This window comes from Petromyzon marinus, chromosome 36, assembly GCF_048934315.1.
Source record: "Petromyzon marinus isolate PM22_M1 ecotype Great Lakes invasive population chromosome 36, UKy_Petmar_22M1.pri1.0, whole genome shotgun sequence".
NCBI lineage: Eukaryota > Metazoa > Chordata > Hyperoartia > Petromyzontiformes > Petromyzontidae > Petromyzon > Petromyzon marinus.
In genome coordinates, this window is record NC_133702.1 from 1,694,745 (window position 1) to 1,722,060 (window position 27,316).

At 49.3% G+C, this 27,316-nt stretch overlaps 2 protein-coding genes across 16 annotated transcripts in view; both read right to left on the minus strand.

Annotated features, from left to right (window-relative positions):
- Positions 1-27,316, minus strand: part of LOC116949418 (forkhead box protein P1-like) — a 432,818-nt gene that overhangs the window by 153,779 nt on the left and 251,723 nt on the right. For 14 of the 15 annotated variants that reach the window (XM_076072004.1, XM_076072003.1, XM_076072007.1 and 11 more), the window contains one exon: positions 4,971-5,108. In XM_076072004.1, the coding sequence (XP_075928119.1) occupies positions 4,971-5,108 (138 nt within the window). Of the gene's footprint in view, positions 1-4,970; positions 5,109-12,939; positions 13,454-27,316 lie in introns of those variants that run through there. The other variant, XM_076072015.1, reaches the window with a different exon arrangement.
- LOC142930102 (uncharacterized) lies at positions 9,301-10,549 on the minus strand (the record flags this gene model as incomplete). The annotated part of the gene is made up of 2 exons (XM_076072141.1): positions 9,301-9,671; positions 9,707-10,549. Coding segments are annotated over 2 exons (1,110 nt in total), but the record flags the coding sequence as incomplete, so codon positions are not given.

Below are 27,316 nucleotides of genomic sequence, written 5' to 3' on the forward strand. Positions count from 1 at the left end.
CTAGTTTTACATTCTCACAGTAAACTCTTGATTCACCATAGAAGCTAGTTTCACATTCTCACAGTAAACTCATGATTCACCATAGAAGCTAGTTTCACATTCTCACAGTAAACTCATGATTCACCATAGAAGCTAATTTTACACGCACACGATTAGCTCTTGATTATTCGTGGGCTGGATTATTAGGCTTGCGAATCGACCGTGCCAATTGTCGCCATTCACGCACGCGCTTGTAACCGTAAACACGTTGGCAAGTCAAACCGATTGTTTACAACCACAGACACGCGCCTCCCAATGTCCCACACCTCCGATTAGCATGGTGGCTACGTACGGTGCAAAATAAGTTCAGCGTACACACATATACTCGAGACACACCATTACACGTCTTCACCCACGATCTGCACAGCCGAGCAAAGATATTCAAGTTTAAAAACCCAATTCACAAGTTCTGCACTATCCGTGCGTTTTTTTATTAATAACTTAGTCACCATCCTCCCCCGTTTAACCCAGATTATCAAGCTGGCTGTATAGGTAAAGTCAATATTCTGCAATTAATACATTACGTAAGTTTACAAAGAGACAGTTAATTGTGTGACAACATCAATGCATTGCCTACTATTTCATTATTTGGCAGTTTCTAAGAATAACGTAAATTTACATAAAGATTAATAAACTTAAATTTTATAGAGCACTATAGCTTATGTAATAAATGAACACATAAAAAAAACACATTGTAAGTAACTGGGGCTCATTCGCTATTCACAAAAGCTCTATGAATAGTTTGATGATTACGATGATGATGATGACGACGTACAGCCATTTTGTACAATCCACTGCTGGATAAGGGCCTCTCCAATGTTGTGCCGGTCACGGGGGATGTGTGACCATACTTGACCACGCGTCCCACAGGCAGTTCAGACAAGAGCCGTGGCTGACAGCCGAACGCTCCAAGCGGTCGCCGTGCACGGACCGCCGCTGCCCCATCATCGCTCCACGCGCAGCGTTTACAGGGAAATCATCCGGGAGGCAATATCCGCCGCTACTTATCGTTTCTACAATATCGAATGCGCTGCAAGTGTATACATTTCCGAAATTGTCAATCGGAACTTGAGCGTGTGGGAGGGATGTTTGTTGCCAACGGTTACAAGGCCGGAGGCTAAATAAAAACGTGTGTTTCAAAGGAAACATTTGACCTCTGTTCAAGCAAATTTAGTTTGTTCCTGTGAACACCTCATTTCCGAGCCGGCTTTCTTAAGACAACATTCGTGGTCACTTGCCCACAGGGATCCAATTAAAAACTTTGAATTCAGAAATAAAGAAAATACAGTAACGAAAAAAAAACTACATTTTATTTATCCTCTGCTCAAACACCCACCCCCTAAAAAGGGTCGGTAATTTTAATATTTAAGGCATTTTTTTATCTATTACCGTATAAACTCGCCGATTGAATGAAACCTTTCCACTGATAACCGCCATAATAAAATGTTTTCCGAAATGCTGAACAGTCTCCCCCCTAAGATGACCAACGTTACGCGTGCGGCTAGTGCGGCTAGCGCGGCCAGCGCGGTTAGCGCATGCCGGCGAGAATCCGCGTGTGTCGTCTCGTGTCAGAATACGGCAGAGCAGGCGAAGACAGCCGGCAGATTCCCCCCCCGGGCACCTGGCGAGCATTTTGTCTCGATCCGCCGGCAGGTAATTGAATGTTTTGGGGAATATTTTGCGCGATTTATGTGGCAGTCGTCACCGCTGCTCTCGTGCCACCGCCGCCGCCACCGCCGCCGCCGCCGCGTGCGTTATTTACGCCGGCTCGCAATGAGCGATGGTGGCACGCACCGTAAAGCAGGATACACAAAAGTGATGGACTGTTACACGACGCCTGTCCGATCCTTAACGCGCGTCCCAGGCCAACGCCGCGCATGATGCCGGATAGCAAAGCGGCTCTGCCCCGGAGAGAGAGAGAGAGACCGATGGGAGCGTATACTTGACGCGCGGGGAACACGTTTGCCCATTCGTTCGTTTGCGCATCGCACCTTGTTAAACCAGGTGAGAGTGCGACGACTGGATTCATCAGTCTCGTTGCAAGTGAGAGTGAGATTTCAATTGCGATGTCGCAGCCGCTGACGCTTTTTATTAATGATAATGACGTTTATATTCTTGGTTCTTTCGGAAAAGTCACGTAGAAGGGAAACAATAAAATAATAAAAATATAAAACAATAAAATTGTATTGTTTCCCTTCTTCGTGACTTTACCGAAAGAACCAAGAATATGGATCCCTGCAGTCACGAAAGCTTTAAATCAAAATATAATGACGTTTATTGACCCGAGGATACATTCAATGAGTGTCGAGAATTTTTCAGAAGATTCCTGCATTTCCAACCTCACGAGAAATTTGCATTTCGAAGGTTTCCAAGGTATTGAGGGCGAGGAAACATCAACGAAAGCACCACACAGACAGCTTCCAAAAATCCATCTTCTGGCCACCCCATAGCTCTGCTTCTCTTTCATAATCGAGAATTTTTTTTGCAGGATGCAACAGGACAAATTCAATATCAAATGAGAACTTTTTAAAGTCTGAAAGTGAATCGGCTCACATACCCAAAAATTGTGAAACTAAGTGATCTCTCGAGTTAGTTAACCACTTGGATTTTCACTTTTCATTTATTAAATGTCAAAAGTCAACAAACCACTTTCACTGTACTACGTCTTCCGATGGTCGTTCGTGATTCAAATGAAAACACATTTTTTGGTCAACATTAATTTTTTTCTGCAGGAGTAGAAAGCGTAGAAGCTTGCACATGTTATAAACCTGCACAAACAGATGACTACAGCAGCTCTATAAACATTTAAAATCTTTCATTTGGCCCAGGGAAACTGGAAACACAGCAACCTTATTTATTAAATGATGACATCACAGGTTCGTAACTTTCTGACCCGCCCCCTACTGGACATCTGTGAAAAAGAGCTTCACAGCTCATCGGATTCCTCCTCCAGAAAAAATACAGATTGCGATTCTGGGTCGCTGCTGCTGCTGTCACTTCCCACACCGTGGCGGGCAGCAACTCGTGGGGGCTGTGCCAGGAATTGAAATTTCTCCTCGTCGCGCACTGACTGTGGTCCAGCAGGCGAGCGCTCTCACCACGGGGCTACCATGCGAGTGTAAACGCACATCCTGAGCATAGGCCCAAAGAAGTAGGCCCAAAATGCCAAAGCCATCAACCACGAGGTGGAACGGACACAATTATTGAACCGAGCAAGGTAAAAATATGGGAGGGAATCCCAGAGTCGTGCAGTTTGGAAGTGCATTTGGTAACGGTGCAACAACACCCAATTTTATTCTACTCTTTCATATGGTAATATGTTCAGGAGCCGAATACCAATGTCTAGGTGTGCTGGCCGTGACGCGAGGGAGTGCATGTAGTTTTGCCTCCCTCCGTCGTCGAAGGCTCGTAGACAACAGTGGTTTACCATGTGGCCCACAGGGCAGCTTTGCGTGGCCACAATGGCCCTACTGCGGCTTTGCAGCTTTAATCTCCCACTTTAACGTAGGGGACGTGAGCACGACGACCGTGGTCCATTCGCAGGGAAAGCATTGCGACGCGGTGGCCACCGTCGCCACCCAAACCGTCACCCCCCCCCCCTCTTCCCCTGACCCGCCCCCGAAACGCACGCGAGGCGCGCGAGCGTGTGTGTGTGTGTGCGTACGCGTGTGTGCGCGCGTGTGTGCGTATCTTGACCACGTAGTTCGTGAAGCCTTCAATAGCTGTACCGGGGGAATCTCCATTTGGTACAGATATAATGGGAGGCTGATCGATGCCCGGGTGTGGTCAAGGGATGGCTCCCTATTGCTCAACCACGTTATGTATGCAGATTATTTGTTAATAGCTGCTCATTCAGAGGAGGAGTTGGAGACGCTGCTGCTGAGACTGGAGTGTGCCACTAAGAGATGGGGCCTTACCATCAGCCCCACCAAAACTAAGCAGCTGCCTAGGTATTTTGTACCATCGGACACTCCACCCCCACAACTCCCAATCGGTGATGGGGCAGTTGTGGAGAGAGTGGAGAGTTTCCCATACCTGGGCAGTGTGCTTATGACCGGCTCCAGTTTAACAGCAGAGGTCTCACTCCGAATCAGTCAAGCGGAAATATCTTTTCATCGGTTGCGTAACGCTGTGTGGAAGCTACCTGGTCTGTCGCTCCGCACTAAGCTTCAGGTCTTCTCGGCCATGGTCATTCCCTCCCTTCTCTATGCTTGCGAAACGTGGAACACCCTAATGGAACATCTTCGCCGGTTAGAAACATTAGGTTAGCCTGCCTACGATCCATCCTGGGTTTAACCAGGCTGGATTGTGTGAGGAGCTCACAAATCTTTGAAAGATCTGGGCAAGGTCCCATCGGTGAGCTCCTCCGGCAGGCAAGGCTGCGTTGACTGGGTCATGTAGCCCGCATGCCCAGACACCGCATGACGAAACAGCTTTTGTTCGGCCGGATGGAGGGGGCTAAACGGGCGCGGCACAGGCTAGAGAAGAGATGGAGTGATGTGGTACAGGAGGACGTGGAGCTGAGTGGACTTGCCGATGAGTGATACCAGCGGTGTCAAGATCGACCTCTGTGGAGGAGGCTCGTGAAGGACGTTACTGGGCAGTTGGAGGCAGTTGCCCTCCAACAACAACGGAGGGCGGAGGAGCGACGCTCACAACAACGAGCGGAGCGCCGGGTGGCTAAAGCACAGCAGGTTGGCACAGTAGGGGGCACAGGTGGTGCATCAGCCAGTCATCTCAGTCATCTTAGTCAGTCGACCCGTGGCACTTGGGTCTGCCCCGTGACCTCCTGCCAGCGGGCGTTCGACATTTCACGTGGCCTCAAGGTGCACATGGCCTGGCACAAGCGTCGTGGTGACATCACCACCACTTAGTGGCGAATGGCGGTTGTTGTTGTGCGTGCGTGCGTGTGGGGCGCCCTGCCGACTCACCTGCTGTATCATGACATTCTGCTGCTGCTGGAGGAGCGCTTGCAGCTGCTGCGGAGACAGCACCTGCTGCTGGAGCAGCTGCTGCATCTGCTGTGGGGTGATCACTTGCGGCGTCATCATGGCCATTGACACGGGCACCTGCGGAGGAGACACAAGCGGGTTTTGGTTCCCGTCAGTGGGGTTGGTGGAACACGCGCGCGAATGGCGTGCATGGTTCAGGCAGGTGTCATGCCATGGTACTCGTGGTGGTCAACCTCTTGGTTTTGAGTCACCCTTGCAATAGAGCTTTTTAGCGCAATGAATTTTACTCGGGAAATGCACTCTTGAGCTTCAGATTCTGTTTCGATGAGTGAATTGCATGCACGTACAGCGAGGGAAAAAAAAGTATTTGATCCTCTGCTGATTTTGTACGTTTGCCCACTGACAAAGAATGATCAGTCTATAATTTTAATGGTAGGTTTATTTGAACAGTGAGAGACAGAATAACAACAACAAAATCCAGAAAAAAGCATGTCAAAAATGTGATAAATTGATTTGCATTTCAATGCGGGATATAAGTATTTGACCCCCTCTCAATCAGAAAGATTTCTGGCTCCCAGGTGTCTTTTATACAGGTAACGAGCTGAGATTAGGAGCACACTCTTAAAGGGAGTGCTCCTAATCTCAGCTTGTTACCTGTATAAAAGACACCTGTCCACAAACGCAATCAATCAATCAGATTCCAAACTCTCCACCATGGCCAAGACCAAAGAGCTCTCCAAGGATGTCAGGGACAAGATTGTAGACCTACACAAGGCTGGAATGGGCTACAAGACCATTGCCAAGCAGCTTGGTGAGAAGGTGACAACAGTTGGTACGATTATTCGCAAATGGAAGAAACACAAAAGAACTGTCAATCTCCCTCGGCCTGGGGCTCCATGCAAGATCTCACCTCGTGGAGTGTCAATGACCATGAGAACGGTGAGGAATCAGCCCAGAACTACACGGGAGGATCTTGTCAATGATCTCAAGGCAGCTGGGACCATAGTCACCAAGAAAACAATTGGTAACACACTACGCCGTGAAGGACTGAATTCCTGCAGCGCCCGCAAGGTCCCCCTGCTCAAGAAAGCACATATACATGCCCGTCTGAAGTTTGCCAATGAACATCTGAATGATTCAGAGGACAACTGGGTGAAAGTGTTGTGGTCAGATGAGACCAAAATGAAGCTCTTTGGCATCAACTCAACTCGCCGTGTTTGGAGGAGGATGAATGCTGCCTATGACCCCAAGAACACCATCCACACCGTCAAACATGGAGGTGGAAACATTGCTTTGGGGTGTTTTTCTGCTAAGGGGTCAGGACAACTTCACCTCATCAAAGGGACGATGGACGGGGCCATGTACCATCAAATCTTGGGTGAGAACCTCCTTCCCTCAGCCAGGGCATTGAAAATGGGTCGTGGATGGGTATTCCAGCATGACAATGACCCAAAACACACGGCCAAGGTAACAAAGGAGTGGCTCAAGAAGAAGCACATTAAGGTCCTGGAGTGGCCTGGCCAGTCTCCAGACCTTAATCCCATAGAAAATCTGTGGAGGGAGCTGAAGGTTCGAGTTGCCAAATGTCAGCCCCGAAACCTTAATGACTTGGAGAAGATCTGCAGAGCGTGGGACAAAATCCCTCCTGAGATGTGTGCAAACCTGGTGGCCAACTACAAGAAACGTCTGACCTCTGTGATTGCCAACAAGGGTTTTGCCACCAAGTACTAAGTCATGTTTTGCAGAGGGGTCAAATACTTATTTCCCTCATTAAAATGCAATTTAATTTATAACATTTTTGACATGCGTTTTTCTGGATTTTTGTTGTTGTTATTCAGTTTCTCACTGTTCAAATAAACCTACCATTAAAATTATAGACTGATCATTTCTTTGTCACTGGGCAAACGTACAAAATCAGCAGGGGATCAAATGCTTTTTTCCCTCACTGTATGTATGTTGAACTTCTTTCACACCGCACGTAGCAGACCGTGCTAATCGGAGGTGTGGGGGGAAGAACAACAAACTAAAAACAAAAGGCAGTTCTATAGATCTATATTTAAATGTGGCATAGCTCCAGTGGCTCAATAATATCAGAAGGAAGAGCATTCCAGACAAACAGAAGCGCACGTGAAAGTGCGCGATGTGGTGACCGTCTTGGTCTAGTACTCTTAAACATTTCCACCTGCATCTGAGCCGGTGGAAATGTAGCAGAGTACTCGACTTACGTTCGAAATGATTGAGAGTTCAAAAACTCGACGCAAGATTGACTTTCGGCAATCATCCATCCAGATCCCCGCACTATCCCTGCACCCATCGGAGTGGTCGGGGTCACTTGAACTTTTTTTTTATTTTATTCACCCGGGAAATCATTCCCTGAATTTGCAATGTTTATCCAATTCCCCGTTGAGTTGTTTTGCCTGCTGGAAGAAACCACGGCGCCCAAAAAAAACATCCGAAGAACAGCGGAGAGCCCTCAAATTCAGCACGGCTCGCTGCATACTGTGCGAAAGAAGTCCAACATACATAGGTACTTATGGACTGTACATGTCAATGCACAGCCTGAAACATGGTCTGCTGGAACTGTTTTTTATGAGAACACGTCTGTGTAATTACTAAAAAACACCTTTGCCCACGAGAGCTCATGTAGGCCTGAATTAATTTCATGTTGATACTTAAGTCCATAACAAGGGCTGGCCTAAGACCTATCTAATGCCGTGTTCATGCTCCTGCAAAGCTGCATTCATACCAGGTGGATGCCGTAATAATGCCTGCGTAAATCTGTGCCCACACTGGTGGTAAATCTGCATCCACACTCGCTTGTGTAAGCCGAACGCAATATTTCATTAAGCAGCTTTTGTACTTTGCGGAGAAATTATTTTCACGCACACATGCGTGGCACACAAAGATCCCCCATATAGCGTGGACGGACTGTTGAGGCAAGTGCTGTCAGTGAGAACGTATAAGGCCGGGACAGCTCACGAGGGGGTGGGTGGCCTGCACCACGCCTACCCGCCTTTGTCTCCCCAGTGGCGATGTTTACACATTGCACCAGGTATTAATTTGAGGCTGAGTCGACCTAGGGGAGACCCGGGACCGATTCAGATAGTCGTCATCGGTGTTGGCCGTGGGCGGGCATCGAACTCGGGTGGCCGGGTTCGTAGTGCAGCGCAGCGCGTGAACCGTTCCACTACCGCTCCCCACACACACGCGGGCACACGCGCACACACACACACACAAATAACACCTCTTCAGCTTAAGCCTACAGGGGAAAGTGCGGTGAGTGAGCACCTATTATTACTAGCACCAGCATCGCACAAGTGGGGACAGGCAGGCCGCAACTCCATAGCGCTGATGGTTAACGCACCAGGTACTCATTTAAGGGCGAGTTGACCTAGCACGGGTTCTGATACCGCATGCTACATCTGCTGCGTGCGGCCAGGCATCTAAGGCGGGTCACTGAGATCACAGAGCGGTGCACGGATGCCTCGCGCATCCCTTAATGTCGTGCACCGCGTGTACTTGACAGTGAACGGCGCTCGGTCGCCTGGTCCGAGCGGTGGCGTTTGCCCATCGATTTCATTTTCGCACGTAACGTAGAGTCGTTTGTTTACGTCGTATGCACGTGTGTATGTTAAACTTATTTTGCACCGTAGTTAGCCAACTGCGCTAATGGCATGCGTGGGGGAAGGACAACAAACTAAACAGTGTAAAGCAATTATTTTTCAATCTAGATATACAAGTGCGTAGCTGCAGTGGCTTACTAATAACGGAGCGTTCCAGACGGCCGCAGAAGCACATCTGAAAGCACACGATGCAGTGACCATTTTTGTTCGATGGTTATAAAAAAAACCCGTTAAGGACGTTGCTTTACTCGTGTCAGATACATCAAGGATGCTAAGATTAGGATTGGATGGCAGTCATCTGCTTTGTTGGCCATGAGGCACAGATGGAAATTCTACTTTACTATACGAGCCACTCTTGATTTCCCGCAAAGTGGTACTGATTGCATTGACCTCGGAGGGGTGATGGGTTAAGTTGACTCTGAACCACAATGTGAACTCAACTGCGGTGATGACGATGACGGCGATGATGTGATCACGATCATGATGATGAGTGTCGTCGATTCTGTACCCATGCTCAAATCCACGCTTGAGATCCCTCCTGTTCTCTCTCCCTCTCTCTGTAACTGACTGCCTCCTTCTCTCTGTAACTGACTGCCTCCTTCTCTCTGTAACTGACTGTCTCCTTCTCTCTGTGACTGACTGTCTCCTTCTCTCTGTAACTGACTGCCTCCTTCTCTCTGTGACTGACTGTCTCCCTCTCTCTGTAACTGACTGTCTCCCTCTCTCTGTAACTGACTGCCTCCTTCTCTCTGTAACTGACTGTCTCCTTCTCTCTGTGACTGACTGCCCCCTACTCTCTGTGACTGAATGTCTCCTTCTCTCTGTGACTGACTGTCTCCTTCTCTCTGTGACTGACTGCCTCCTTCTCTCTGTAACTGACTGCCCCCTTCTCTCTGTGACTGACTGTCTCCCTCTCTCTGTAACTGACTGTCTCCCTCTCTCTGTAACTGACTGCCTGCTTCTCTCTGTAACTGACTGCCCCCTTCTCTCTGTAACTGACTGCCTCCTTCTCTCTGTAACTGACTGTCTCCTTCTCTCTGTGACTGTCTCCTTCTCTCTGTAACTGACTGCCTCCCTCTCTCTGTGACTGACTGCCTCCTTCTCTCTGTAACTGACTGCCTCCTTCTCTCTGTAACTGACTGTCTCCTTCTCTCTGTAACTGACTGTCTCCTTCTCTCTGTAACTGACTGTCTCCTCTCTGTAACTGACTGCCTCCTTCTCTCTGTGACTGACTGCCTCCTTCTCTCTGTGACTGACTGCCTCCTCCTCTCTGTAACTGACTGTCTCCTTCTCTCTGTGACTGACTGCCTCCTTCTCTCTGTAACTGACTGCCTCCTCTCTGTAACTGACTGCCTCCTTCTCTCTGTGACTGACTGTCTCCTTCTCTCTGTGACTGACTGTCTCCTTCTCTCTAACTGACTGTCTCCTTCTCTCTGTGACTGACTGTCTCCTTCTCTCTGTAACTGATTGCCTCCCTCTCTCTGTGACTGACTGCCTCCTTCTCTCTGTAACTGACTGCCTCCTTCTCTCTGTAACTGACTGTCTCCTTCTCTCTGTAACTGACTGTCTCCTTCTCTCTGTGACTGACTGTCTCCCTCTCTCTGTAACTGACTGTCTCCCTCTCTCTGTAACTGACTGCCTCCTTCTCTCTGTAACTGACTGTCTCCTTCTCTCTGTAACTGACTGCCCCCTTCTCTCTGTAACTGACTGTCTCCTCTCTGTAACTGACTGCCTCCTTCTCTCTGTGACTGACTGCCTCCTTCTCTCTGTGACTGACTGCCTCCTCCTCTCTGTAACTGACTGTCTCCTTCTTTCTGTGACTGACTGCCTCCTTCTCTCTGTAACTGACTGCCTCCTTCTCTCTGTAACTAACTGCCTCCTCCTCTCTGTGAAATAAACACGCCCACTGTTTTGTGCAACCACTTGAGATGTGGTTGTTCAGATGATATACGAATCGACATTGCATTGTATAATTAATCATGTGATGATGAAAATGTGATTATGGTGATGGCAATAATGGGAAGATTGTGGCGATTAAGGAGCGATAATGAAAATGGTGACCGTGATGATTATGGGGGTCAGGATTTGAACTCACAACCCCATGATTATAAGTTTAAACAGTACAATGAAATGCAAAAAAGTAGTATATAACAGAGACAAATATATTGTCAGGCAGAATAAAAACAAAAATAAGTCGGCAATATAATAATGTGTAATTCCATATGCATAATCTACATTCCTGACAACGATCACAATTGTTGAATTTTGCAATTGTGCAAAACAAATATCACAACAGCCAGTGGCTACAACATTTTGGATATTAATTTAACACGCACGCACGCGCGCACGTGACCAGAGTGCGTGGCTTAGCACGTAACAACAACTTGGCACTGCCATGACGAGAACGCACCCAGAGTGGCGTACATTTTTTAAGCAAGCACCAACGTGCGCGCTTAACGAGGGCTCTCCGCGCGATTCAACGTCCCGGGCAAACGGCGACGGGAGCCGCCGGGAAGCGAAGCCAGCGGTCGAGAGTTAAAACCTGCGCTGCGCCGAGTGGAGGAAATCGCGGCGCCCCCCCAAAAAAAGGTGCTCTGCAGGCGACCACACGTTTGTAATTAAAAGCGGAGTGAAATCCGCCGCACGAGAACGCTCGCGTGTATCTGTCGCCGCCCGACTGCCCCAGCGAAAGCGCTCTGCGGGGGGAAAGAGCCCCGGTGGCGTGTGGCATCTTCCGCGGTGCGCCGCGCGCAATATCCAAGCACGGTGACCCTCCGCCGTGCATTAATTTCTTATATCATTGCCTCCGGGCGAAGAACGATCTCATAACCTCGGCCATTCTCATTCTGCAGTCAATAAGCTCCTCGCACCCTGATTGCCTCCCTCAGCTTATCTACCTTAATTTAAAGCCACAAATGAAGGTCAAACTTTATCACGCGTTCGCCGCCCGCCGGTTAGCATGCGGGATCGTCCGACGCGCGTCCGCCGCTCTGTCGCGCCGTCGACGCCGCCGTTGGACGGGTGGCGGGGGGGTGGGCGGGCGGGCGGGCGGGCGGGCGCGGAATCGCGCGCGGGAACCTTTCCGGGGAACCTTGCCGGGGACGCGATCGTGACCGCGTGAGCTTCCTGCCGTTGCATCCCGGTGGGTTTCCGCGTGCGCACGACCCTCCTATCGGCCACGCGGCTCGCAGGGTTTTAGCGAAATCACCAATCGCCACAAATCACACGTGGCAACGTCCGTCAGATGACATTAAGAAAAATAAGAGGAACATGTATTGACAAACGGACATTGATGGAATCACGTTCGCGTTGTTCGACGTGATCTGGTAATTTTTTGTCCCGTCGGTGCGCATTTTTGTCACATTGTTCGCAACATTATTATTTTTTTTGACTGCAGCAGCATGAACTGAATGTGTTTGTAAATAAAAAATAATAATATATACATTCAAACGCTATCCCAGGATGTGTATAGTTTTTAACTCATAATGGGATTTAATGCCCATAGGAATTAATTAATTGAGAGTGTGGATCCTGCCGACCTGCTTATCTTTGTGATTTAATTCGAGGGAATGTTTAATGACCACAGGTGAAAAATATATGCGTATATTTTGTGTATATTGGGCAATTCTTTCACCTATGCCACCACCACCTTTCACAAGCGCTTACATTTCACACCTCAGGTCTTCAGCTGTTGGCATCTATTATATCCCCGGAAGAAGGAGATTAAAATTAAACGAATGTTGGTAATTGTACAATCGCCGTGTTCTTTGTTGATGAAATGTAATTTTTGGTTTAAAATGCAGGTTTGCATAAAATATGGCCATGCCATTGTGTGTGCTCTGGGCACAAACATCACGGGGTTTATCTGTTAAATTAATTGCACAGAACGTATGATGATGAATATATATTTATATACACTCATGTGAACGCGTGCGTGCGTGCGTGCGTGTGCAAGTGCGCCAATTATTACGTCGAGTAACAGGGATCATTTTGTAATACAAAAAAAATACAAAAAGCACTAAAACGACGCACATTTTACTCGAACGAAAACAAGCGCCGCCACATTTGAACCGGCAATCGCAATTAAACGCGCACGAGATCAACACCGTGCGGCAATCGATTTATAAACAACCAGCACCGAGCACTAACAACGTCGACAAAACGCCGGCCAAACATTTCCGCCGCCGTCTTTTTTTCAATTGTACAATTTTAACGGCGACTCGTTTAATTTCCCAGACCCACGCAAAAAGGAGGGTGCATTTCACGAGGGGGTGGGGGTGAAGAAAACGCAAATTAAGAAACACAAAAAGTAGCGCACACCTTACCTCTTAATCTGAGGCGCCCCGATGCGCGATCGTGCTACGGAGGCACCAGACGCCGTCAGAAGAGGCTGCCCGTATTGTCTAGCAGCGGGTACCAATCAGCCTTAAGGAAAAAAAAAATCCTGCAATCTAAACTGCCGCTCTCCAAGCCGATGCGTGCTGATGAATATTAATACGCCTGAAATGCATGTTAACAGCTACACAAGCCCGTGACGAACAGCTCGCATTATGACAGTTTTTCCGGTCGGCTGTTTCAGAAAGCACGGGGAGCCCTGTGCCCAGAGATTTAGGTGGCCAATGAATACGTCTGCTCCTGGTGCGGATGCACTAAATGCAAATTATATTATCTAGACCCTATCCTGTCAGACATACATCAAGTCTAGTTAAATGAAGGCAGGAAAATTAATAGCTTGCTTGGTTATTATCTTTCCCTGACATGCCATAAATTTAATTTTTACAGACGCTTTCAGTTGCGTTTTAGTTTATGACACGATAATTACAAGTGTAATGTACTTGAGTTGTATAGCAGGCGCGGGGATATTTTTTCCTTCCCCCTCCCCACCGCCCCCTCACTCTCCCCGTGTGCTGTGCGTGTGTGTGCTGTGCGTGTGTGTGTGTGCTGTGTGTGTGTGTGCTGTGTGTGTGGTGTGCGTTGTGCGGTGTGTGTGTGTGGTGTGCGGCGTGTGTGTGGTGTGCGGCGTGTGTGTGGTGTGGTGTGTGTGTGGTGTGGTGTGTGTGTGGTGTGTGGTGTGTGTGGTGTGCGTGTGTGTGCTGTGTGTGTGGTGTGCGTTGTGCGGTGTGTGTGGTGTGCGGCGTGTTTGTGGTGTGCGGCGTGTGTGTGGTGTGTGGTGTGTGTGGTGTGCGTGTGTGTGCTGTGTGTGTGTGTGCCTGCGTGTGTGTGTGCCTGCGTGTGCGTGTGTGCTGTGTGTGCTGTGTGCTGTGTGTGTGCCTGTGTGTGTGTGCGTGTGTCTGTGCGTGTGTGTGCTGTGTGTGTGCCTGCGTGTGCGTGTGTGTGTGAGAGGGTGTGTGCGTGTGTGTGTGTGCTGTGTGTGCTGCGTGTGTGTGTGCGTGCTGCGTGTGTGTGTGCTGTGTGTGCGTGTGTGCTGTGTGTGCGTGTGCTGTGTGCGTGTGTCCAATGCCATCTGCATATGAAGCAGGATGCCTAAAAGATTGCAGTTGACCAAAGGCTGCCCAGCAGCATTGGCAGTAATGGTCAATGTGTATTTCACACGTTTTCATTACAGACTATTAATCTGTCTGCTGTCAATGCTAAGTGTGCACGTACGCTGAGACAAAAAGCATCGGAATGAAGGAGCGATGGGATGGGGGGTGGGCGAATTCACGACGAACAAAATACTTTTTTTTACCATCGTGCGGTTTATGTAATTCTGTCAGCTCCATTAACAAGAACAAAAGGGACACCGTGTGCCCATAAAAAAAAACATTTGGCAAAATATATCGAACATTATATACGGGTATATTAACATACGCTGCTGCTGTGTTGAATGTGCATAACTTTCGTGGATGGTGAGTAGATGCGAGAGGTGACAGATGCATGTGCCGACTCATACAAAGAGAAAGATCCCCCGTATAGCCTTGACACACTTTCTTTGGGGCGAGTGCTGAAGGCGAGCGCCTAAGAAAGTCAGCACGGCACACGCGAGGTGGTGGGTGGCCAGAACCACGCCCGGCCGCATTTGTCTCCCCAGTGGCGATGCTTACACAAAGTGCCAGGTACTCATTTTAGGCTTAATCGACCTACTGATAATCATAAAGACGCGCACATGATATTCACACACCCACAGGCACACTGTGTTTATAAGCGTATTTGTACACACACGGTCATATATATTGGAAATGCAGTTTTCCAATACATGTGTGTATACATGCACACATATATACGTAGACATGAACATGAACACATATAGCATGGATCATGAAAATGCATATGCACTGTGATAGTCTGTGTTATGTCTGAAAGTTAAACGATTACTTATGTCACAGGCCACCTCTGCGCGGACAACAGAAGCTAACGCAATGCATTTAATCACACGCCACAAAGCAGTTACCATGAATAAGATATAAATACTTAAGATATATATTTACTGTACATGGTTGATCCGCGTGTCGGTGTCAGACAATGGGGGGTTGTTTGACCATACTTCACCACGCCCGTCAGTCAACACGGGCTGGTGTAGGGTGGGACCCGTGCCGGTTCACATTCCGCTCGCCACTGATGTTAGCCGTGAGCGGGAATCAAACTCAAGTTGACGGGATCAGGGTGCAGTGCACTAACTGCTGCACCACCTCCACGAATTAGATAATGCATTATGACATTTTTATTATAATCCAGGAATCATAAGCATCACCAATAACATAATATGTATGCTCATTAGTACATTATATACAATACATATCTTAAATTAAATATGAGTGATTGCTTATGACTAATGACCGTGGAAGAGGAAATGTATCTCCTGCTAAAACCATCGATCAGTGAGGTGGCATTGGCCTGGGTTGGTCACCCCCTCTGATAATGACGGAAATTCCACATTCACATGGCGGAGAAGCCTGCGCCTAAAAGGGATGACCCACCCCAGAGTGGGTATCTACCTCGCTGATGCTGGGAGGATGATGGAAAACAATCAACCCCCATACGGATTTTAACTTCCGAGAGCAAAACCTGCACTCAGACACAGGTGATTATTTCACACCGGTAAGGTGAACTCGCAGACCATTCAAGGTCACAAATAAACAATCAAACAGACCATATGCAAGTGCCAACGTAGTCATTCATAGTACCAACTGAGAAAGCGTATTTATTAATATGAAGGAAAAATCACCAGGGATAGCTAATTGACTTATAAGGCACGACACACATGCAACCTAAAAAGTCGGTTGAACAATGGCAGTTATAATAGAATCGTAGAACTAATTAGACTTCCCGAACGATAACAATAATAACATTACACGTGCACTTCAATAACAATAGCCAGATACAAATAATCATTCGTTCTTATATATCGAATTGTTGAACCAAGACTGAGGAAATTTTAAAGCAAGATATAATCCACCAACACCCCACCTCCCTTTCTTAATTCCTAAACTATGCCGAGACAGTGACGGGCTGCTCACCTCACGCTTGAAGCTTCCTTAATCAGAACAAAATACATTGCAGTTCACATCAGGCAGTGTCATTTCAGCACTCTGGTGATGTCAACGCATTGATGTCGTAATGGAACCTGGAAGGTCAAGGGTTACGTTGCAGTGATGTCACTCGGTTGGTAGCGGTGAGGGGTAAGGCCGCAGCTTTAAAGTACATCTCCTCATTCTTCTTCTGCTCATTATTATTAAAGAAGCTTCGATCTCGCGTCGAACATTTTCAACGGTGGCAACGTCACGCGCTTGATGCCCGTGCGGCGATCTCGCGACCTCCTCCACGAGAGGGACTTCATTTATCATGGAATAATTTTCTGAAGCCCCCTCTGACCACCAACCCCCCCGCCCCCCCCCCCCCCCAGGGCCTTCCTTGGCCCGCCTCTGACATCGAGAACGAGAAGATGCGCGGGGAAGGAGGGTGGCGCAGGACGTACAGGAGTTCAGCCCTGGACATCTCCGATTGAAATCAATCCCCTGGCCGGTAACGGGCAGCATTATAACATTGCACCTCCACAGCGATGGGTGATTAATAGAGGCCCCACAGGGAGACTGCAGTCATGGCCATCATCATCATCACCACCACGATCATCATCATCATCACGATCATCATCATCACCATCATCACCACCACGATCATCATCACCATCACAGCCGAGTTGTGTTCCTATCCGCGGTGCGTTGTGCGCGCTTGGGGGCTGTTTGCTTCCTGCCCTAAGCGCCGGGCCGCCGCTGCCTGTGGGCGAGCGCCTTTAAGTGGGGGGGGGGGGGGAAGCTGCGCCGGTAGCGACGGAGGGAGCGGAGCTCTGCGCTCTCCTTCCCCTCGTGCCGAGCCGAGTGACCCCCTCCCGTGCCCCTCAACCCCCTCGTCACCCCCCTCCCTCCCTCCCCCCACCGACCGGCCCCCAGCCCCCACCCACTCTTGCCCTGAGGGGCCCCGTGAGCAGACATCACGGCAGCACAAAGCGGCGCAAACGAGCATCTAATGAGGCTCGATGCGCCTCCACCTCCCCACTCACTCCACCTTCCTTCCCGTCGCCTCTCCCCCCTCTGCTCCCACCCACGGACCTCCCCCATCACCCCCCTCCTTCGAGGACTCGTCCACCCGGCCGGTCCCAGCAGAACCCCTCCCAACCACCACCCCACGCACGCACGCAGGCACAGACCCGGAGGAGGACATTACGGGCCATGCTGGCCGGCCTGACACGAATGCTGTCGAGGCAGGGGGCCGTGGCGCTGCTGACACCGCCGGTAGCCGCTTGGTGCAGAGCTCCGCGGTCGGAGCCACGTGGCCGCCCTGGTTATCGCTTGGGCGTACGTAAAAGAGAGCTTCATAGCTCATTGGATTTCTCCCGTCTAAATACATTATTGCAATTTTGATTCTGAGCTGCGCGTGGGTGAACCCCCCAAAACGAGGTGGCGTCCACTTCGGAGTGGACGTTAAAGATTCCGTTTGTCGGTGTCAAGGTCCAAATGTGATACATTTTAAAATTAACCCCCTAACCACTTCATTAATATAACCACAGAGCCTCATCACCGCCGGATCCCCTCCCTCCCCCTACTGGCAGACTATACCCATCTGCAAAAACCTCGCGGCCTTGGTGATAAGTCTTTCAGTGAGAAGAGGGCAAATACCGAACGTACCCATAATTACAAAACTCCCAGCGTGTCCGAACTCAGTTGCGCGTTCGGCACGCTGTCCGACGTTTTTCTCCACGTGCCGGGGAGCATCCTGCACGGAGCTAAACATCTGGCCTATTTTTTTAGGAAAAGCCCCCAGAGCAGGCGGGGCCAAAACGTCGGACATCGTGACGAACAACACGCGGCAACAAACCAGAAAACCCGTCAGAAGGACCTGTGTATTATTGTTGTCCATCTCTCCCTCTGCACAGAATAGACATCTCGCAGATCTGTGCCTCCTTTACATTGCACCCATTGGACTCCTTCGCAGGAGAGTCTTTTGTCTCAATTGGCCCTCACCTGGTTCTAAATAAAGACCCCCCGCAACCCGATTGCATTTGCAGAGCCACCAGAGGCTCCTTGTGTCGCGTATATTCGAGAGCCTCGGGAGATTTCCAAGAAATCCTCCTCTGAACGTCTCCCAATGGCAAGGGGTGGGGGGTGGTTGGGGGGTCACGGAGGCACTTGAAACCTGCGGTCCGGAAAAGCCTTCGATGTATAAATAGCTTAAGGACGGCCACTTGAACTGCCCCCGCCGCTGCCATGGGCCAAGGGGCGAGACCACGCAAGCAGCGGGCCGCTGGAGTGGCCGCTTCTGTTTTGTGCGCCGGCCGGTGGCGGCGGCGGCGGCGGCGGCGGCAAGAACCGCTGCTCTCGCTCCCCGGCGCTTTTAATCAGCCGAGCTTAGAACAAAGAAAGAAGAGACGTTCACACCTTCACGAATGAGAAGGGTAAGTGGAAGAAGACGATGTTTGACGACGACGATGATGATGATGATAACAGCGACGTGTTTGATAAGTAGCCAGGGTAATGCACTTGATTGGAGTGATGCGATGTAGTGTTGCAGAGCGGTAATGATACATCGCTGTGCATTTCGTCGAAAAATCATGCAACCGCATTTTTTGAATAGATAATCAAAATAAAAACCGTCGTTATAATGAGGGTCCTGCTGTACCCCTCTTGTCTGGCAATCAAAATATTTAGTTTTGGTAGAATCAGACATTGCGGATCAGAGAGATACTTTTCGGCTGTAAACTAAATTCGTATCCACATATTTTTTCTAGTTAATGGCAATATGCAAGAATGCATATTTCTCAGAATGTGCTTAACAAATACTGGGGGAATAAAACATTTCCTTTCATTTTCGTGCGGGGTGATTTTCTCGTGAATTTGAAGTGCCGAGCCTTTCTTTCATTTTTTTTTATTTACCGGTATCTGCGTGAAATTTCCACGGCAAAAATAAACGTTGCACACTCACAAGAATGAAAAACGAAAGTGGCCCAGACCAACACGTCGTGAATTTAACGAAAAAAAAAGTATACCGTCAGACAGCAAAAACGATGTGTTTTAAACAGACGCAGAATTATCTTTTTAGAAAATACACTTTTTTGGCACTTTGTCCGTATAAGTGTTACAATCGCAGCATTATTCCAAGCAACGTTTAAAATCCAATTGCAGGACATGTATTCCCTCATTAATTTACCAGTTACCACCGACTGCTGAACATTATTGCAGAGTGTTAACCTTACTCTCCTCCCCTGTGCCAAACACAGAGCCACCCCCTTGGAAACAGTTTAATTACTGTGTTAGACCCTAATGGGTTCCTCATTACTGTGGATAAACTAAATTACACTGTTCATTTCTGGCAAGCTCTAATTACAGGCTCAGGCAATGGTGGGCTCTTTTAAACCCATTTATAGCGCAATGTCCTTTCATTCTCCCCCCCCCCCGACTCCCAGACTGCTAATGAGCCTTGAGGCAGGCTGGAATTAAGCTCTGTATATCAAAGGAGCGTGGTTGATGCATACATGGGTGCGCAATATTGGTCAAATCTCCCCAGACATTTTTTTTTTCAACTTTTTCACAGATAATTTTCCATTTCAAATCTACTGCGTCTTTTAAAACAACTGAAAGGCTTATAAACCTCTCGTGGTTATATAAAAAAAAAATAGCAACTGAAATACATGCGGTGAGAAATGAAAATGGGTATTTTTACCCCCCTCTATGAGAGATAGGTGGATTATGGAGAGATAGATGAATGACGATGAGGGGAATTTGAACACACACATGACAATGAGTACTTTATATGTAAAATAACTTTTAAATTTTTCAACACGAACCTGGGAAAATGCAAGTAATCACATGTATAAAATGGCAGAACAAAAAACAATTAACAAGACTATATATAACTAACACCGATAATGCATTAACCACTACATTTTACAATTACTCCACATGAGTTACTGAAGACAATACCTTATTATACGCCACTTTGTCAATATTGTCACCGTCAATAACGCGGCTTTGTAAAACATTATCTTGAGATACGTCTGTATTTGGATGCATCATACATTTAATTTATCTAGGCCCCAATCGAACGAGAGAATGTCTATGGGAAGGCTGTGGCTGGTTTAACAAAGCGTGTGTAGATTGCCTGGCACATGAATTAATATGTCCACAGCTATCTCGTCGCGTTCAAAAATTCCCATTCGCAGACTCTCAGATGAAAGCACCGTGAAGGAGCACCCATTGAGACCCACACAGGTAGCTGAAGTGCTGGTGGTGACGAGCACCACGCTTGCCCGGCTCTGTCGTGGTTGCTAGCATTGAGGATGACGACCAGGGATCGAACCCAGGTGCCTGCGATCGTGCCGGAAATGTTCCCTTGACGTGTTTTCGGTTTCGACCGCGTGTTGTCTGTCACGGTATCCGGCGCTTCGCTACAAAGCACAACTGCAAATACCTACACAGATGGACTAATTCTATTATTGCCCCCAACGAAGACAAAGACCGCCCCCCCCCCCCCCTTGTATAACCTAAACAGACTGTTGGGGAAAGTGATGATAGCGAGTAGCAGTCATGAGTGAGAATTGAACTGAGGTCACTAGGTTCATAGCGTAATGTGGTTACCACTACACTACCGCTCCCGACACACACGTGTACACACACACACACAGTACATAGATTCTAGCTTTGAGATCTGAACACCTAAATAGATGTTATAGTCCTTGAAAAGACATACCATTTATGACAATGGGATCTGAATCGGTTAAAATAAAGCAATAAAATACTAGCAAGCAAAAATAAAGTAGTACTGTTAGATTAATTAATAACAGCACAACCATGCCTGATGTTATAATCTTTATTGATAACGATTGCCAACTTGTTGTTCCATCATGCGTCGCTGACTGACTACCGTAAAAATATAATTATTTTAATACAATCAACCATAGTCTCCATCCTTAGCAACGAGCAGCAACAGCAGCACAATTATGACCTGATTAAAAACTGACATCACTCTTTCCGTTACCTCTGAAAGTTACAACAGAGAGGGAATTAATTGTCAGTTGATCGCATGAAGTTATCAGAGTTGGGAGAAGAGAAGACTTACAACACACAACCTACGATCGGTTCTCTTATGGAACTAAATAAGATAAAAAAAATGATCGACTGGCTTTTATAGACAAGTGTGGCACATCTTAACGAACATTATCGCACTCCTTTTATTTTAAAACTTCGCCGTAAATCGTTAAGCGAATCAAAACTGTGAAGTCGTGTTCGTGCTCAAGCTCAATATGGGCGTTTGAAGTTGCGGTGGGCTGTGATCCAGAGGCTCTCCCCCGGTCTCCCACGAGGTCTGGATTAGATCAGAGTTTACCATAACTGCTCCATGATCTGGGACGCCTCCCCGCTGTGGCACAGTAGCTCTGAGTGTTTTGCCGAAAATCCAAAAATCCAAACGAGACCTCACTCACATCGTTCACAGGCGTTAGTGATGTGCGCGTTGCGGGGAGAGGCAGAGCAGCGGTTGGGGCATTGCGTTACGGAACCGGGCGACCTGACTTTGATTTACCAGCTCACGGCCGGTTTCAACGACGAATGTCGGATCTCGTCTAGGGCCCTTCCCCGAGATCAACTCGACCTGGAATGATTGCCCGGTGTGTTCCGTAATCAGTAATGGGGAGACAAAGGTGGCTGGGTGTGGCGCTGGTCACACCACCTTCTTGTGCCACACTGGCCTTAATGGATGCTCACCAACGAGACTGTCTGTCTGTCTCTCCGGTTAAACGGGGGATCTGTATGGCTCTCCGATGTTTACTCGGGTTGTACCGCGGTTTCTTCGACACGGTGTCTGACGTTTCGGCCCACCTGCTTGGGGCTTCACACACGGGAGTGACACGCGGTTACAACCTTCAAACATGGCAAAAAATATGCCGAAAAATCCTACTACGCAAAAGATCCGTGAGTATTTGCCAATTTGACAAAACATCACCTCCTGTAATTGTCACGGTTAATAGGTGCTCGCAAACAGCACTTGCCCGAATAAAACTACATGGCTAAACGGAGGAGGGGGCATATTTGCCTATGCGTGATCATGCACCAACTACACTGGCCTCCAATGCCCACTTTAAACAATGTTCCATATTTATTGAGCAATTCAAGTCGGGCGAGTTCATGGCAATGAGAGGCAATACGCGTGCATAACACACTATACAAAATACGCATTCAATGCACTCTTGATTTTTAACGAGGCATGTCGTAAACCTCCCCCCGTAGGTGTGAGAAAAATGCAGGCTCTCACAGGGAATAATAAGAGCTCCACTCGAGTCTCGTCGTAACACCTTCTGCCGCTGCCCAATTGGAATCCTTCCCAAAACTGTCCTGGAGCAGCTGCCTGACAAAGTTGTTGAGTAGTATTTGTTAGCGAGTTAAAACGTACGAGTGTAAAGTTGTTGAGTAGTATTTGTTAGCGAGTTAAAACGTACGAGTGTACATTGTCGTAATTTGTCTTTTTTTTTAAGTGTCATGCCGCCCCCCCCCCCCTCGCAAGTGCGGGCGTTCTCTGGGCACTCTCTGAGTTTCCTCGTACAATCGACACGCAGAGTTGTAAAGGAATTGGGCAATGCTAAGGGATCCTCTTCTGGAAAAGCCATGAGGCTCGGTGAGCAGATTTTGTATGTTGGGAGTCTCTTCTTAAAGTGACTTCAAGTCAGGTTGATCAGCGAGGCCTCTTATTGGACGGTAACTGGCTAAGCTTCGGCAAAATGCGAAGGTGCAGCTCCACTAAAGGGAGCTCTAGGTGAGGGCATTTGGCCTACTTGTCCATGTTGGCCAGACACCTAGGAAGAGGTGGCAGACCCGAGACTTTATCCCACTGCGGCTGGGTTAGAGAGAGGCGAGGATGGATCTGAGAAGCCTGCCTCATGGTTTCAGCTGCCGTGCGGGATATCGAACCAGGAACCTCTCTGGATTGCCGGTGCAATGTGCCAACCATGAGACTACATCTTGACTTAGCCCCCCTTTTGTCCTCATGACGACCGCTTGTGTTGAGATCGAAACGTCGTCGTTTTTTGTTATTTTCTTTGAACCGATCTACGTGACTTTACCGAAAGACCCAAAGAACATGAGACCACAGCAGCATCATCGGACGTATCAGCACGAAGCCAGCAGCACTCTGCCCCTAGGTTTAAAATCCAGGCTGCAGCCACGGCGGTAATTAAACTGGATAGGGCAGCAGTGGTGCAGCGGAATCAAACTCACGTTGCCCGGGTTCTAGCGCAGCGAGCGAACCACTGCACCACCGCTCCCCACATGATTTAAAGAGTGATAGCAAATGTGATTTCGTGAAGCGTTCGCTGTGAAGACGACGACTTGGATGAGCCGCCGTTCCATTTCTCGCTTCCAGTCCGTCGGCAAGAAAGCCCTTCCCGGCCGTGCCCACTCAACGTTCTGAACGGGCAACGTGACGCGACTGTTCTCCCCTTCCTCTCCTTCACCGGATCAAGCACGCACGAACGCACGAGGCAATGCAGCAACCGAAGCACGCGGTTAAAAAGAAAGGCAATAAAAAAAATTAAATCCATTAATCCTTTTCAGCCCTCTCACTCACTCGCTCGCGAATTATTAATTTATTTGGGGCCACCGCCACCGCCGCCACCGCCGCATTATACTTTCCCGGGGGTATCTCGGGCGAGATGAAGGCTCTTGTTTACAGAGAGGCCCCTTGCGGTGGCGCTGGGGGTCACTCGCGACAACGCAGCGCGCACGCCCGACACGCCCGGCACAAAGGAAAGGCTAAACAACAATAATAATATGTATCAGTGCGCAGCACGGGGCCACGGGCGAGCCGATGGCATTGTCACCGGCGCCGGCATCAATTCCAAATGGGGTACATGTGACAGGCGTGTTAAAGAGGGGGTGGAATCATTGTTGGATTCGCGCAGACGCAGATACACACGGAGACAAAGATCCCCGTTTAGCCTTGCACGTGTGGGGTAGATCACTCACAGTCACAGACTGCTGGCGAGAATTCTGTTAGTGAGCGCCTACTAATGTCGCGGGGAGGGGAGGGAGGGCTGGTGGTGTGATACAGCACACTGGGCCCATCCCTCGCTGGTCACCCGAATGTCGATGTTAACACACACCGCACCAAGGTTATCGTTTAAGGCTGAGTCGACCTAGGGGAGGTCGATGTTTATACATCGCTCCAAAGCAAAATGAGTACCAACCCTTGCCACCATTGTCTCACCAGTGCTGGGGATACAAAGGCGGAGAGGAGTGGTGATGGCCACAGTTACCCTTCACGTGCCGTGTCAGCATTTGTCGGCGAGACAAAGGCGGCCAGGTTAGGCGCTGTCCACACCAGCCCCCGTACGTACCGCGCTGCACCAACAACACCCGCTCGCCCCTATCACGAGTCTGTAAGGCTAAGCGGGTGAGAGCCGCGCGCGTCACGACCTCTCCGTCCCACCAGTCCCGGCGACGTCGCCCAGCGGTGACCCTCCACCTGTCAACGCGCCCTCGGCTTGAATCCGTCGAGCGTTCGCCGGACGAATCGTCAAGTCCCAACAGTCGCCCGTTCGGCGGAGCCCGGAGCGCTGTGCACTTTGTCGCGGGTTCGACCGTGAACATCGGGGCGGCTGTGGCCTTCTGCTCTCTTATCGGCGACTGTACCGACACCACCGTCAAATAACACTGCACAAAAGGACTCTAACGCAGCTACTGTTATTTATTTTACTTCACCAGGTAAGGCCCCACCGAGCTATTTAGCTCGTGTTCAGAAACGGTCTGGCCACAAATGATTGCTTGACGAAATGGATTATCATCATCGTGTGGAAATGTATGGCAGTCAATTTCTCTGAACGCGTGATGTTGATTCTAAATGTGGAGGGAAAACTCGGAGGAACCGGAGACAATTACACGCACCCAGGGTGCAGAACTTGCAAACTCCAAACATACAGTAGCAGGCGTTAGGGTCGGGATAGAACCCACGACCTCCTGTATACCAGGTGAGGTAGTTAACATTTCGCCACCTTGGCACGCCTGTGATCGTGGTATAACCCTCACGCCCTGCCACCCGAGTTCAGGGTCTCGGAGGTGCTGGCCACACACATCCAGCGAGTGAGTTCCGAGCGGCCAGCAACCACACGGGCGACAGCAAGTCCTGCCCGAGGGGGTCGTGGGTGCCCAGACACCACCAACACGCTTAGATGTGGCTAAGAGACACCCACGCTTGTGCAAGAATTGTGATATATTTTTTAAGTCGGTATATTTTCTCCCATCGACAAGGTGACAACAATTATGGGGGATGACGGACCCATTACATACACGGTAGCACGCAGTAGACTCAGTACTGAGGACAGCAGCACCACAGCAGCTCGTACCACATGCGAACACGTTTTCTGGCTGGATAACCTGTGTGGATTCCTGTCTGGCGGGGTGCCGCTCTCCGAAGTGCGGGTTGTGCGGTGGTGACATCACCGCTCGCATCTGCGCGATGACATCACACGCGGTGTCGAGTCGGGCTGCCGGCTTGGCGCCGACGTCACGCCAACCCACCCGCCCTCCCACCCTCCACTCCGGCCGTGCATCCCACGCAGATGTGCGGGATTGCTCAATATTCACCACGCACTCTCGCTATCATCATACCCACACGGAACTACCATAGCACGTGCAATCAAAGGAGGGAGGTGAGGGGGGGATATGGAGGAGGTAGGCCAGGGAGGGAGGGAGGTGAAGGCGGGAGATCGAGGAGGCATAAGAGACGGAGAGGGGTACGTGGTGAGAGTGACAGGGCAATGCAATGGAGGGGACAAAGAGGGCACAACGGAAAGATGAGAGCGAGGAAAAGTGACAAGCAGAGCGAGGGATGATTCGGGAGAGCCAAGAGAGTTTGAGACGGGGGAGAGGTGGGGATAAGGAGAGCGAGGGTGAGAATAGGTGAGAGATAGGACGGAGGGCAGTGGAGGGATGAGATGAATATAGAGGGAGAGGAGGGGACGGGAAGAGATAAACGGAAGAAATCGAAATAAATCGTGATACACAGTACATAGAAGGCAAGAGAAAGGTGGAAAGAGATGGGGCTCTATATAAGATTAAAAGGTTTGCTGGCTGGCTGCGCGGGCTGGACGGACAGTCACGGCCAAAGGACGTGTGGGGTGCTCAGTCAAATGCAAAGGTAACATTTAAACTCCACTCACAAATAACCACCGGAAACCATTCCGAGCTTCTGCAGCCCCCTGTGTAGAGATCTGTGAGCTAAGGCGACTCCACCCAATCGCTCTCACTCGCAGAGACCACCTGTATTGGCAGATAACGGGGCTGCGGCATCCACAACGTAACCAGTCACCACCGGGAACCATTCGCCCGCTGCTGGTCGAAAGTTCCCCAACAACGACTTGCAGCACGTGGCTGCGCCCCTGGTCCGAACCGCGAAGCCTCGCTACCGTGCAACCTCCTCGATTAATCGAGCCTTTTATTACAGTGCACCGCGAAACAACGCCACCTCATCCTGTTAGCCGTGCCGTGCCGCCTAGAGGCTCATAATTACAAGAGGGGTGGAGAGGGGGGGGCTGGACAAGCTTCTTCCTGCGAGCGCTCCTCTGCAGGTGTTTACAATAAGGATATGACAAGCTCACTTTTCAACCGGGCAGAAATGTTTGCTCAGTGTCGCGGGGGGGGGGGGGGGCCCGGGCAGAGAAACAGCACCTGTGTGCTGGAATGTGTTTACCTTCGCTGTCTCCATTACTCCCGATTCTTGACCCCCCCCCCCAACTCCCCCCCTGGCATTCAGATTCGATAAATTAAAACAGACCCCCCTCGAGTAAAAACAATTGCTTGGGGGGTGGGGAGTGCGAGGAGAGAGGCACGGGAGGCGAGAGCAGAGGTTGTGCGGGTGGTACAACGAGAGGGCTGGCGAAAAGTCTGCAAAGGTACGGGATTGAGGATGAGGCTGTCAAAATGGCAATCAACCTTCGCGCGTCTCGTCGTCTCCTTTGGAGAGGAAAATAAAAAAAAGTGAGAGAGACATGCTGCGATGATTGAATGTTGTTTTACTTTTTTTCGGTAAGGACATGATGGAAGTAGACTTGGCAAATTAAGTGCACACGCACACGTGGGGAAAACGAAAGACGAGGGTGTGAGAAAGTGTAACAATGCGTAAAAATGCATTTCAACAAACAGGTATGAGACCTGTCAATCCATTCGGGTGAGTGTGAGGCCCGTTCGATCTTGACAAAGAACACGGTAAGGAATAATACGTAGC